Genomic DNA, 15,464 nt, shown 5'->3' with positions numbered 1-15,464 from the left:
GAGAAAGGAGAGGCCTCAGAGTGAGTATGAGTAACCTCAGTAAATAAATGGTATATTAACATTTTGTGAATACGGGCTCTTCAACTTATATGGAAAAAATAAAAATATAGGGGAAATGCGGTAATGTCGGCCTAAGTGTCCCTAATTTGGGCCCATACATAAATTCAGCAATCGACAAAACATTCAATAGCAACCAAAAATATCCATTAGTAACGTCCCAATAACGCGTTAACCTAGATAAAATTGATAAATAGCAGATTTTTAGCGATGGGCCCAATCTTAGATCCATAGGCCAACATTAGAGACATTTCCCCTATATATATATGCTGCCTGATGCCGAGTTGAATTTCAGCACTCTGGATGTCACCGATCGAGGAAATGCTTCTACTCACTGTTAATTGGAACCTGGGACGCGCTGTAGAAAGCATTGTGGAAGCCCCCAATCCCTCTGACCCAGTCCTGCCATCTGCCGCCTCCGATCTTCATAGTCGTTCCGGGCCTGTGGTTGGATGTGGAGAGGGGGTCTTCCAACCTACTCACTACGGCGAGTATCCACTTGAGATTGTTCATGTCCATTCGCCACCTGATATTTCCATGACTTCCAGGGAAAACGCCTTACCTCGTGCGACCACCGACCGTAGTAAACACGACGTCATTTTTTACTACCAAAACGTAGGCGGAATGAATTCTGGTGTTCTTGACTACCACCTAGCTGTATCGGACCGGTGCTACGATGTCATCGTTTTTGTCGAGACTTGGCTCGATTCTCGAACGCTTTCCATCCAGGTGTTCGAATCCGAATACGAGTTTTTCCGATGTGACAGAAATCCGAAAAACATTCGGAAATCTACTGGAGGTGGTGTCCTCGTGGCAGTTTGTTCCGGATTAAAGGCGAGAGCTATTCAAAACGTCTTGTGGAACTGTGTGGAACAAGTTTGGGTGGCCGTAGAACTGAGCGATCGCACACTGTACCTATGTGCGGTGTATATTGCACCTGACCGGGTTCATGATAACGAACTTATCGATACCCATTGCCGGTCCGTTTTCACCATAATGGAGAGTGCGACACCAACTGATGAGATAATCGTTCTGGGTGACTTCAATCTACCCGGTGTTTCTTGGAAACCATCTTACAGCGGCTTTCTCTACCCAAACCCTGTACACTCTGTATTTCATACATGATCAGTTAGCCTTCTCGACTGCTATAGTACAGCAACACTATCTCAAATAAACCACGTAGTCAACGAAAACAACCGTAGCCTGGACCTCTGCTTCGTTAGCGTTCAGGACATCGCTCCTTTCATCTCCATGGCACCTTCTCCACTAGTAAAGCAAGTACATCATCACCCTCCCTTGGATGTCACTGTTGCTGACAATCACGATCGGGTCTCTGACGACATTTCCACGACCGTGTCATACGATTTCCGGAATGCCGATCACCGTAGTATCGTCAACGTGCTATCTAGTATAGATTGGGAGAGCATCCTCGATCCTGATAATGTTGAAACCGCTGCGCAAACATTTTCACATGTCTTGGCTTATGTCATTGACAGGCACGTTCCGAAAAGAGTTCACCGTAATTTCTCATCCTCCCTGGCAGACGAGTGAACTGCGTAGGTTGAAGTCGACCAAGAGAGCCGCATTAAGAAAATTCACTAAGTATCGTACGCTTTCGCTGAAACGTCACTACGTTAGGCTCAATTATGAGTTCAAGCGAGTTAGCCGTCAATGCTATTCGCGATATCAACGAGGGGTTCAGAGGAAACTCAAGTCGCACCCGAAGTCATTCTGGATATAAGTAAATGAGCAGCGCAAGGATTCTTCAATGGTGTTGAATGGAGCAGTTGCTTCCACTCCTCAGCAGATCTGTCGCTTGTTTTCTGAGAAGTTCGCCAGTGTTTTCACGAATGAGAGATTAACTGACGAACACGTTACCCTAGCAGCTAGTAATGTTCCACTGTACGGTCAAACACTGGGTGCGATGGATGTCAACGTCGAGATGATTTCCACTGCCGCATCACAACTCAAGTCGTCCTTCAATCCAGGACCCGATGGCGTTCCATCCGTATTCCTGAAAAAGCATATTGCCAGCTTGCTGATGCCCATGCTTCACCTATTTCGATTGTCCATCTCGAGTGGTACATTTCCATCTTGTTGGAAATTCGCACATATGTTTCCTATCCACAAAAAGGGCAGCAAACGGGATGTGGACAATTATCGTGGAATTACGTCGTTGAGTGCAGTTTCGAAGTTATTCGAGTTAGTCATCATGGAGCCTCTACTCTCTCATTGTAAGCAGTATCTAAGTGGTGTTCAACACGGCTTCACTTCCGGTCGATCTACTTCCACAAATCTGCTGTGTTTGACATCGTATCTTACGGAAAGCATGGCAGAGAGGACTCAAACAGACGTCATATACACCGACTTGTCAGCTGCCTTCGATAAGCTAAACCATGCCATCGCGATTGCCAAGTTGCATAGACTTGGCGTCAGCGGCAACCTCTTGCGATGGTTTCGTTCATATCTCACTGATCGGCAACTGATGGTTGCCATTGGTGACAACCGGTCCAATATCTATCTAGCTACGTCAGGAATACCTCAAGGAAGTCACCTGGGACCTTTGATTTTCTTACTCTACTTCAATGACGTGAACTTGGTCATCGAAGGCCCACGACTATCGTATGCAGACGATCTTAAAATCTACCTACGAATCCGCTCGATTGATGACTGTCACTTCCTTCAACGTCAGTTCGAAGCCTTTGCCAGCTGGTGTAATTTGATCCGAATGGTGGTTAACCCCACTAAGTGTTCAGTGATCACTTTTACTCGGAAGAAAGAACCAATCACATTTGAATACAAACTTATCGGCACTGTAATCGACCGTGTGAACCATGTGAAAGATCTGGGTGTTATTCTGGATTCTCAACTTACGTACAATCAGCACATCTCGTACGTTGTCGACAAGGCGTCTAGGACATTGGGATTTATCTTCAGGATAGCAAAGAATTTCTCCGATATCTACTGTTTGAAGTCACTGTACTGTTCCTTGGTGCGATCCATTCTGGAATATTGTTCTGTGGTCTGGAGTCCAAACTACAACAATGGTGCTGAGAGAGTTGAGTCCGTTCAACACCGTTTTCTTCGATTCGCTCTGCGGAAGCTGCCTTGGAGAGACCCATTTCATCTGCCCAGCTATGAAAGTCGTTGCCAGCTGATTGATCTGGAGCCTCTCCGAACTAGAAGAGACACCTCTAGGGCCCTGTTCATTGCGGAAACTTTACAAGGTAGAATTGATTGCAGTGCAATTTTGGGGCAAGTCTAAATTAACGTCCAACCCCGTGCGCTACGTAACAACGTTATGCTGAGATTGCCACTTCAGCGCACAAACTATGGCATGAACGGTGCAATAGGTGGGCTTCAACGAGTGTTCAATCGAGTCTCGGGCATCTTCGATTTCCATATGCCTCGACAGCTGCTACGAAGATACTTCTCATCGTTCTTTTCTGGCACAGTTAACCGTGAATGATTGTGTGTTTTATTTATGTATTTTATTCTTAGTTTTTATTTTTTGATTTACCTATATAAGCTACTTAAATCATCATTGGGGCTATACACAGCCTGTTGATGCAGACAAATAAATAAAAGAGAGGAACGAACAACATAATCAAAATGATTTAAAACAAGCTACAAACGAATAATCCAAACAAAACAGAGCTCAGCTGGCATGGGACCAATAGAGGAAATCCATCCAGCTAAGATGTCCCGACGGCCGATAGTAATTCTTGCTATACAAAGTGGTAGATTTTAAGCCTTTTAAGAAGGTTACTAGTGCTGCCGAGGCCGGAGTATCATTCCCGAGCAGATCCCTGATGCTGGAAGTTAGGCAGACCGACTCCCGAAGATTTTGGAGCTCCGGACAGTTTCACAGGATGTGTTCGACGGTGTAGGGTACCCCGCAGATGATGCAGCTTCTGCGGAACGGCAGGCCACCATAGTTATAGTAGAGTTTGGTGTGCCCGGTACGAAGCTGTTCGCTCCATGCTTCAGTTGACCCTTTGACTATGCGGATGAAGGCAGTTCTGTAGCGGAACCACTAGGCCTCCTATGCCGCTCGAATGGTCCACATGATCCACCGCTTGACGTCCTGTAGGGGTACCTTGTCGGTTAGTGTGGGACCCGATGAGCCGGCTCCGGCAAGGTGATCAGCAGACTCGTTACCTGGTAGTGAACGACGCTGTGTGAGTCGGTTAAGATAAGTATCGGTTTGTTGGCTGACGTATGGGCTACAAAATGGTGAGTTGACAACCTGGAAGGAGCGGAATACCTAGCCCTGGTCCTCACAAGTTCCTACTTCACGCCTCCTCGAGTCATATGATAACAAAAGACTACCAGCTGAAACATGGACACAGCTGGGTGGCGTAGCCTGGGCAATGTTGCCAGTCCGGCAATAGCAAAGTGAAGAGGTGCGACGCGAACACTGGCGCGGTGATAGAGGAAATGCTTCACCAAACCCGAGCGTCTGTTCACCATGGAGGTGCGGCTCAAAACGGCGTCTGTTCTCCATGTTAGGAGCGGCTGATCACCGTCCTAGTGCCAGCGTGGGACTCAAAACAGAGCTGTGCACAATGGTCCCCCAGCGAGACAGGGGGTTGAGGCAGGCCCAACAAGCCGCCCTGGAAAAAAACATAAAGTTGCAAATACTGAAGAAAGAAATACGGATCGGAACAATCGGCACAGATCTACGCGACGAAATAAGGACTACGATAAATTTATGATGATTCAGCAGCCAGAAATTCAGAAACGTATCTATTGTGGTTTAAAAGATGTTTTTTTTTTCTAAAATTTAGGGACATCTTTACGCTCAATTTTGAGATACACTGTAGGTGCGTTTTCAATTATTATAAATAATTTCAATCTTCGATACATCAGCACAAATTTTTATTTTTTTTTTCTATTAATTTTTTTTTTCTTTGGTTTGTTTTCCGTCGATCTTGTTTTCCGTGCTGAGCACCAATGCTACCGACGCCAGGGAGGCAGCTCCCACACCTGGACCCCACCTATCGACCCATCAACTCATGAACCGGGGACCAACGGCTTTACTTCCCTTTCGTTATCAGAGATGTTATGCCTCAGAACATTCCGGCGGTTATAGAGATGAACCAGCCTAAGGCTGAAAGTCTCGTTAATAAAGGAAAAAAAAAAAAAAAAATTCCGGCGGCACCGACTGGGATTGAACCCAGGCCTGCTAGGGTGAGAGGTAATCACGCTTACCACTACACCATCGGCACCGTTTTTTTTTTTTCAATTTTTGTAAAACTTCTTTCTGGACAGAACTTTTAATAAAGTTGCATAGTTAAACCATTCATAGTTTCATGGATGAGCAAGCATTAAAAATGTGTTTATTTTCAAAATTATTTGGGTTGGCACCTCTTGCCCCACCTGATCCGATATGCGATCGTATATCACAGAATCACACTTCTATATGTATGCATTTTCTGGTTTTATGGGTGAGTTATTTGGATTGACAATAATGTAATGGGTACCTACCTGCACATGACTTGTTTTAGGATTTATTTATTTCGTCAACCAACGTAGACTGCAACAGCAAATTTAATCACGATATGAAGTAGATTAAATAAAATTCCTACCTTTAATCTACCATTTCCTTTGTTGAAATCTACCTTGATTCCGTACCAACACTCGACGAACACAAAAAAGAGGCAGATAGCACAAAGCCTAAAATTCCCTAGATAATAGAACTGGAGGTTTCTTTCGCTAAACAAAGCACTGTGGACATTATTTCGATCACTGTTGTTTTGAGATGTTATTTTCATTTATTTATTGATATTCCTAGTTTATATTGAATACCAAATACTAAGTTTTTTTTAATTTCACTCAAAATGCCATAATCCCGCGGATACACCTGCATGATAAACTGTGTGCATGAGCATTACGGGTATAACAACTATACAAAAACTATACAAGTGTGACGATGGATGAACGTGAGTTTTATTATACATATAAGGCTCATGCTAATAGTTTATCATACAAGTGTATCCGCAGTATGAACCGCTTGGATGTTGTAGCTCATTCAATATGTCCCCATTGACCGGAAGCAAAACTCTCGCCTGTGGCTATGAGCCTTTGTGCGAGCTCCATTTGAATCCTTTTTCTTCAGGCCACTCAGTAATCTGAAATAGCGTGTATTTCATTCCTATTTCTGATACACCTTTCACATCAAATAAATCCTCATCACATTGGTGAACGGTTTCCGACAGAGCGGACACTTGGTGACCGAAGAAGCGCATTTCGCACACGCCACTACATGTCCACAGGGCGAGAAAGCGGTATTGTATTCGTTGACATAGCAAATCTTGCACGTCCGACTCGTGTCTAATTTACGATTTGGTTCATCTTCATCCTCCTCCATACTACTACTACTGCCACCGACTAAGGAATTGACTTCTTCGGCCGAAGCACTCAGACTGGATGATTGGGACGATGGGAGCGAGGTTGTTGCGACGGATGTTACTCCGGACGTTGATGGTTGAGGCGAATTCGACGGACCAACATCAGAGCCTTGTTCAGAAGGAGAAGGGTTATCCTTCTTGGCCAGACATTGGACAATGTACTCTTCGCCTTTCATTAGTTTCAGGTACTCACAGTTACTATACCACATGCCATGTTGTTCCCATGGTTCGTCTTCAGCTTCCCAGTCTTTAAGACCGCCACCGCAGCTGAAGCACTTGACTCGATCGCTTTTGCCAGTGTAGAAAAATCCGGCATCACTCAGTTCCTTGGGCTTCTGTTTCATGAATTTTGGCCAATCTTCGTAGCTTTCCAATCGCTTTGCCTCGATGGCATAGTTGGGATATTCCGGCCGTTTTTGCTGTGGCAGCGCGGGTGATGCAAGCTGTTGGGCGATAGGGCCATTGGATAACATACTGGAGTCGGACGTAAGGGAGCTAGGTGGAGACGATAGGGATCCACTACTGCTCGAAGAGTATGCATTTTCAGCCACGGAATTTTCCCGTATCCTAATACCACAGGTATCGTAGCTCGGTTCCGGCAGCTGATCCAGAAAGCTGGCATCGATTGGAACATTGTTTGTTTGCCGCTTACGCAGTAGTGCACAATATGGTGACCATCTTAGGTGTTCCGAAAGAACGTTATCGTTTGGCTCCCATAGTCCGATTTCCACTCGACAGAAGTAACATTTAACCATATCGTTTGGCCCAACATAGTAAAAGCCGTAACGGGCTAGCTCAGCCTTGCTGATGAAGGGAACCGTCCAGTTTCGAAATGATTCCAGCCGGGCGACTTCCGTATGGTACGACACTGACACTGACGCTCCGGTTAGTCCAAAGGGAGTTTCTTCTTTTCCTTTGTTATCTGTAAAATCCCGCGGTATTGACAATACTTGCGCCGTCATATTTTTACGGATGTTGCTCTTCTCTCGCGTACAATTCCGATAGCGATGACAGATCGAAGTAGAATCAGAAGATGGAAAAAGTGCAGTCAAGTAACGACTACTACGACGACGACGACGAAGACAACGATCTTGAGTCCGTAGCTGTTGCTCAAAGACTGAGACGATCAGGTTCTCCGGGGGTTTTCCAAGCAGTTGCTCGGAAATGTTTTTGTTGTGATCTTGTTGCAGCGTTTGAATGTGTGCTGCTGGTGACTGGTGCAGCAGCTCAGTGATGACAAGTTGCAATTGCACCGCTCTCTCGTTTAGCGCTCTCTTCTTTAATGGTGATGATGGCTATGATGCACTGTAAGATGCTTATGTTCGACTACCACTGGTCCAGATGGGAAAACATTGATCTGTGTGTGACGAGCAAAGGGATGGAAAGAGAAAGAGAAAAGAATAAAGACTAACTTAGTAATGCTTTTTTTTTCCTAGTGGGTTTTCGGGAGGAGGGACAGGGCCTTCCCAAAATGGTATTAGCTCGAATATGGTCGAGGAAAATGTTTGCATTTTCCCTTTATGAGATGCTCGTTGGGACGGGTCCAACTGGTGGAAGATGCATGATTGTGGTGCAGGTTGACGACTTGTACAACCGGATCGTTTCACTTTGGTTAGCTCTGTGTGCACGTGTACTGATTAGTAGAAAGTTGCATTTCGAGCTGGTTTTGTTTACTTTTCGCGAAAGTCGCTCAGGTGGGATTCAGTGTAGCATGATATTTAAGTAAATTTCACAAAACAGTAACATTTGGTAAGCGCGTTGAAAATTTATCTAGAAAGTCCAGTAAGAATATGGCAAGTTCAAAATAACCACTTCACTTCACGACTTCAAGCGGCGTATTTTGTCGAAGCCTTTGCTGTTAGTTCCAAACATTTTCTCATCAATAGCAACACTCTTCGGGGTAATCAGATATTCTTTTCAATACGATCTTATCTGCAAAACTATTGCTACCAGCAGGTGCACAAAATATATTTCAAATAGTCACATTCGATTCATCAAGATAGGTATGTATGAATGTTCCCAATGACTGACCACAAATTCATATTCACCTTAACAATACGTGCCATTATTAGAAAGTTACAAAGTACGAAATAAACTGTATTTACACTATTTGAATGTTTTTTTTTTTTTTTTAGGACACTGCTTTTCAAAGGTACTGGTTACTATTAGCGGACTCTCAGCAGATAATCCACCAATCGATTAAACTTCAACCAGCAACCGATAGGTTGCCAACCATGCGAAGTTAAAATTGATACTCTTGAATCGTACTGAACGGCTGCAGAAGGCTCCAATGGTTTTAATACTTTGCAAAAATTTCAAGATAAATAAATTTGTTATCTTGACACGTTGATAAGAATACTAAGGCAAGCTTATACATACATGTGACTTCAGATTGTCTAATCAGTTAACTGCCGTTATACGCATAACTGACCCATGTTCTATGCAATCCTTATGCACCATGGGACTCTTAAGGGACGGCAGTTAAGGTGATTCAAAAGTAGTTTTTTTCAACGCATCATTTCCTGTAAATAGCAAAGGGAAAAGAATGACGCGGTCTAGAACATTTTTGGATTATAAATGTTCGCAACTTCCTTGGGCATAGTAGTAGCATTGGGCTTGCCATATAATATCCAAATTCATGCATTGATTGGCTCGCAATTAATAACTGTGGAGATGCTTCAAAGAACATAAGTTGAGAACTGGTTGAGAGTAAGCTCGTGTAAGAGTGTCAAAGCTAGGAAGAACAACAAACACTAACAACAAGCAGATCGTAAAAAAAAAACAAAAATGCAAAAGCAACTCCCAATAGCTATGCAAAACAAACGACTTCCGCCCTCTCACGCGTCACTGTAGTGCATGACGTGCACATACGTTTGCTATTCTAGGAAAAGTACTCAGTTCACCTAATTGCGCAACCATGACACATTCCATTCCAACCACTCTAGTAGGTAAACACCGATCAACACACGTTCATGAATGAAGATAATTGTAATTCTAATCAAACACTTAGTTTTGATGGGACTGAAATCAATTCCGAAGAAGTTATATAGTGATCTCCACGTGAAAATTACACCCCTGGGAGATGACAACTTTCACTGAGTTTGTTTTGTGTACCTTTACCTTCGCCAGCAAAAGCCGGTGATCAATTAACAATTTTAATCGATAGTTTGCCTAGTCGCTTGGTTTGCAATTGCATATATAGCAGCGGAAATGACGTTGCGCAAAATCCCACCACTCTAACTCAACTCGTTATAGCCACGTGAGAGATGAAGTGTTTGTAATTTGCACAATGTGTTTGTTTGCATTATCACTTCTGCAACGATTGCACAGAAGCAGCTCTCTTCCAGCGGCGTTACTGGAATCAACTGCTTTGGAGGTTGAAATATGTTTTAGTCCCGTCATTAGGAATTAAAAAATGTTAAAAGGGTTACATTTTCTGAAGTGGTCTAAAATTTTCATAGGAGTTTATTAGTCACCCCTACTGCCGTTCTACGCATATCTGTCCCATGTTTAACATCTGAGAAAATCATTGGAAGAAATATAAGTTAAAATAAGTTAGTGTATTGTTCACATTTCAACAGAATCAATTTGTTTTAGTGAAAACTACAGAAATTACCTTGTATGAAATTATTTAAGCCTATATTTATACGAAAACAATTCAGTGGGACTGTTATGCCGAGAAATTTGCCATGAAGTAGGAAATTCTACGTATATCAGTCCCACTAAGAACTATTACTTTCCGTGTTGCTTTGATGGCCACGTTGCGTTTGATATCTTTACTCTTGTGGTTGTAGTTGTGTTTGCATGAGCGTGCTTGAGTTCTCCGTGAAGTTTTGAAACTGGATAATTTGCATAGGTTTGCATCATTAACTGAAACCAACAATAAGTGAGTTGACATTGCTGCAATCGTCGTTTGCTACATCTATAAAGCCTATAAGTATGGGCATCTTGAGAAACAAATGATGAATGCTCTGTGCAGAACACAATAAGATTGTCAACCGATGATTTCAAGAAAGACTTTGAAAAAGTTAAGGATTTCATTATATTCAACCAAATGCATCCACGGCAGTATATTGAGAACATTCTAACGACTAAATTTACGAAAGGACTATACGACAACGGATATTCTGAATCAGTCAACAGGAAACTTATTTTAACTCTAAAATATTGTAGCAGCTATCAACTAGATGAATGAACACATCAAAGCGACAGAAAGTGCCATCATTGTTAACTGCGTTGCTTCGAGTTGTTTTAGACAATAATACGTACTTTTTCAATCATGTCAATATTGGAAGATGTTTATACATCGTTGCTACAAACAATTAAATTTTAAATCATGTTATTTTGTCTTTGGTTTATTGTAAGATCATTACACTGCTTCTTAAAAGTGAAAAACGTCCAAAAGTAACATGGGACAGATATGCGTAGAACGGCAGCCTAGGCCTCGAGACTGGCGCCAGTAATAGAATCGATTTTGTTATCAGCTACGTAAGCAGGGAATGACTAAACAAACCGGATATTAGTCAACCAGGTATGATATAGAGAAGCTGACACAAAAGTCTTGTTAATATCTAGTGAAAAAAAAAATTTTTTTACTATAAATGATCTACATTTGTAAGATGCAAGAAGAGGTGGTAAAGTTTGTGTATGACATATAAAATTTGTCAATTTTGCTTTCAGAAGGTCACAGCCAGCGATTTTATGATCGCTGATTGCTCGCTCATCGCGTTGCTCATCGTTACAGCTAGTCGCTAGTTGTGACCTTCTGAAAGCAAAATTGACAAATTTGATGTGTCATACACAAACATTACTCATTGTTTCATAATTACGAAAAATAGCATTATAGCTGTAATGAGCAATTGCAAACCTGCCTATATGTGATATTTTTTGACGTTCTTTCGGCAACATATTGGGGGTGCAATTTAAAAAAAAACCAAAATCGACCGCATTACGAAAAGAGGTCAGGTTTTGACCACATATAACTCTGTCAATAGCAGATGGATTTTAATTCTAAACAAGCCAAACGATTGGAAATCTATCTGAAAATCTGCTAAAATGAACACTTTATCAGTTTTTAATAGGTCTTTATTTAAAAATACACAAATGTCCAGCTGTTGCAATGGTGATCAAAATTATCACCGGTTGCCTGCAAACAGCGCATTCCTTAACACAGATTTAAAAATCGAATTCGATCCTGTCTCACTGAACGCACGCTTATTCAATCACCGTGTGTGGTGATGTCCGGTCGTCGGTGTCAGTAGCAGCCAGGGCTCTACATTTTCGAAGCTCTAAAATGAGCTCGAGTTTTGTTTCTCTCATACAAACGTGTTCAACGCTTCATTTCTATAACGCCTAGCTAGACTATCAGCAAGAAATGATAATGAAAAAGAAGCACGCTTAAAAGGAAACGCTGGCTGTAGATCTTCTCGTCGTTGCTTTGCTCATCGCTTTCAATATAAGTAACGTCGATTGTCTAGTTAAACGAAACCTCATTATGGCTTTCAATCCCCTTTCACGAACACTCTATCACCGCTCTTTCAATTTGTTTAAAATGCGTTATGTCCCGTGTTCGATCATTTTTTTTAGATAAATATATGGATGGAAGATAAATTTAAAATATTACGTGTAATCTTCAAGTGTTTTGACGTGAGAAATGCTTTAAATGTGTTATTTCATTTTCCGTCATATACGTCATGAAACCTCTGTTGATGTGTTTCATGAAAGAGAAAACTATCAAAGTCGAGCGCTCTTTCGCTCGTCCGTTTCACCGAAGCTTGAAAGGAAGACCAATGGAGCGACGGGAGAAAGAGAGACAAGCGATTGAACATTTGTTTGTGCACGCCGACTGAGGTTCTAGAATGCTGCGAAGCTGTTCGACTTTAAAGTGGACCCTACACGATTGCTTTTATTGACAATAATCGTATTGTCAATACATTCAATATTGACGTCAATACATCGGTATTGACAATATTTCTGTATTCACATCATCAATATTATTGTCAATAATTCCCCTTCGCTTCAATATATTGATACGTGTGGGGTTCGCTTAACAGAAAAAGAAAGCCAGCAGTCTCTTCGTCGCATCGATTTGGTCGATTGAAGCTGATATTGTGACGCCCTGGTAGCAGCAGCAGTGCTGTCAGCGTGTGGCGTTGAACATTGTTCTCCAGTAAACAACGAAAGGTAGTCTGCAAGCAGCGAGCTGCAGAGCCCACATGACCATCCTTATCCATAGAAGGAGGTACATAGAAGCCGCACCGCTATGGATCGTAATCAGTTTCTTCGTGAGTCCCGCAAGCAGCTAGCTATCAAGGCTCTTCAACCTGGATCACCAAAAATTATTGTTGTTTTAGAGTTCATTTTCATTGAACGTTCGCTCGCGCCTTTCTGCCAGCCACATCACCCCAAAGCTCTTTGATAATGTACCCAGCAATCAAACGTTTGTCGTCAAATGCGTAGCAGTATTGAAGTAGTACATACAAATTCTCGCAATGACCGAATACCACATGACCATGTCAATTAACCAGACACTTCCTTTGTAAGGTTTTATCCAGGACGCTAGAAAAAGCAAAAAAATCTCGAATTTATATGATTGATTGCGATTGGAAAAATTTGAGTTAGTAATTCCTCCAATCAATATTTGCTTTTTTTTATTATCTATAACCAACCGTTTCCGTGATGGGAAAAGTGGTTTCCCTAACACAGTCGCCGAATATTGATACCAAGCACTGAGCATGCCAGACGGTTTTAATGCATTTTGGTGCAAATTTTAAGCCCCTCCTATTAAGAGCATTATGCCAACAAAAAACCTTGCCGAATTCTATTATTGAAGGGGCTTAAATTTTGCATCAAAAAGTATAAACGTAGGTACCGTCCGGTAGGCTCATATTCTGTGATTGATGTGTTTTCCCTAATACGGGAAATGGCTCTAATGTTGGCCTATGGATCTAAGATTGGTAAAAATTCGCTAAAAATCTACTATTTTCAATTTTATCTAGATGAAACGGACGGTACTAATGGATATTTTTGGTCGCGATTGAAAATTTAGTCGATTGCTGAATTTATGTATTTCCCCTACATATTTCATTTCCGCACCGCTATCATTTCCAAAAAAACATCGAGGAAAAATTTCCACAGTATTGTTCTTAACTAGCTTCCATGCATCCAACCCATCGGTCCTTTTCAGGACCACAAATGACTAATAAAAGAGTAAACTAAAGAGTAAGAGCTTGAATCCAAGACATATCGCCCAGGATTGGCAGCTTGTGGCAGAACTCTCAAATTGCTTCCGAATTTCAACCCATTGAAATTTTTCACTGATAACAAGTTGAGAAATCAATTTAATATTTACTATACTTTTGCTGTGACATCATAACTACCTTTCTTCGTAATCCTACGTCAAATCTACGGTCGTGTCTTGGATACAACCTCTTACTTTTTTTAAACAAAAAATGCTATCTTCTGCGATTTTTTGATTAAATCTTCTTAAACTTTCCACTGCGCATATCTTATCTGGAATTCTTTCTAGATTTCAATCAACGCTAATCTAGACATTCCATGGCTTGCACACAATCTTACTACGTCAATCAATCAACGTGACATGGATGGACTTATCAAGGTGGGCAAAGTTTGAACTCAGTTGAACAATTTATAGCACATGTGTGTTTCTTGAGACCCGTAAATCAAGGCTCGGATTTTTTTCGGAACAGTGTTCAAAACGACCTTTTCCCAACAGGTGGGGCAAAAGTTCAATTCGGCAATTTGTTTTGCAGTTTTGTCACTACGAATATTTAAATGCCCCATGATGGTTGTGAAAAACATAAAGAAACCACATGTTTGTGCCCAAAGCCAGAACTTGCCGAACAACGATGGATGTTCACTCGAAAATAGTAGATTTCTACAATAATAGCCAAATTCTCAATTTTTTTTTTTTTTTGAGGCTCTTGGAACATTATGTTTGATTTATGATTATTAAAATGAAATAAATGCAATTCCAGCTTCATGTTAATTTATCAAAAATCTGATAATCCTAAACAAATCCTTCAAGAGCAGCGCAATCATGCATTGCAATATAATTATAATTGTAATGCTATAATTTATAAACATTTGCCTGTAACTTTTAGAAAACTGTTCATAATTTTTTATGATTTTTATTGGGGAAAGTCTTCCGCTAAAAGACCTTCTCACTTATTCAGTTTTATGTTGCACAGACTTCGAAAACCTCAAAACGAACTTTTGATTTTTGGACAGAAGTTCAAAATTTTCTCACTACGCCGTGCTAGTGCGGAAATGAATTTTCTGTATGTGCTATATACAGTACTTTCCCGTTTTTGTCAGCCCCATCTGAAATTTTAGGCTGACAAAAACGGGAAGCTGACAAAATCGGGAAATTTTCTTTTTCAATATTTTTTTTTTGGGTAATTAATTTATTTGCTAAGGCTCAACCGAATGAAATTTACAGAGAGGAGGATTCTTGTTCACTATACAATACATATTAAAACTATAGTCAAAAGGTACAACACAACATAACATTTTATCCTCCGCTATCCAATAAGCCTCCTCCACCAGAACACGAGCCGCTTCCAGTGGTTTAATTGTATGGCAGATTCGCCAACGGGGGTCAGAGCGCTTCCATTGCAGCAATGGACGCAAAACGTGGTCAACACTCACACATTCATCACAAAACGGTTGCTTTCCAAAGTCGACGACGCATCGACTGAAAGAACTGCTGATGAAGAACAATGAGGAGGACCACACAATGGTTGCTGCCGAGTAAACAGACGATCGCGTGACACACATTGAGAATGGTCTGCTTCTGTCGACAGCCGAGTGAACACTCATTTTCAATATTTTAACCATCAAAATGATTTTGAAATCGAGTTTAACCATTATTTATCCATTATTAATGGAATTACTGATAAATGTTTACTATTCTTATAACAAAGGGTACACCAAATCTCTGAAAAAGTTTGCGTACGGTTTGTTGAGCCGGTA

At 41.4% G+C, this 15,464-nt stretch overlaps 1 protein-coding gene across 1 annotated transcript; it reads right to left on the bottom strand.

Annotated features, from left to right (window-relative positions):
- Nucleotides 1-6,215: 6,215 nt before the first annotated feature.
- Diap1 (Death-associated inhibitor of apoptosis 1) lies at nucleotides 6,216-7,765 on the bottom strand. Its single transcript, XM_065219917.1, has one exon. The coding sequence runs from the start codon at nucleotides 7,430-7,432 to the stop codon at nucleotides 6,233-6,235; it is 1,200 nt and encodes a 399-aa protein (XP_065075989.1). The 5' UTR covers nucleotides 7,433-7,765; the 3' UTR covers nucleotides 6,216-6,232.
- Between the last annotated feature and the right edge of the window lie 7,699 nt (nucleotides 7,766-15,464).

Source organism: Ochlerotatus camptorhynchus, unplaced genomic scaffold (assembly GCF_037179485.1).
Source record: "Ochlerotatus camptorhynchus isolate MF236.1 unplaced genomic scaffold, CSIRO-AGI_Acam_v1.1 ptg000112l, whole genome shotgun sequence".
Taxonomy (NCBI): Eukaryota; Metazoa; Arthropoda; class Insecta; order Diptera; family Culicidae; genus Ochlerotatus; species Ochlerotatus camptorhynchus.
Note: the sequence above shows the minus strand (reverse complement) of the source record. Positions and strands in the feature narration are given on the sequence as shown.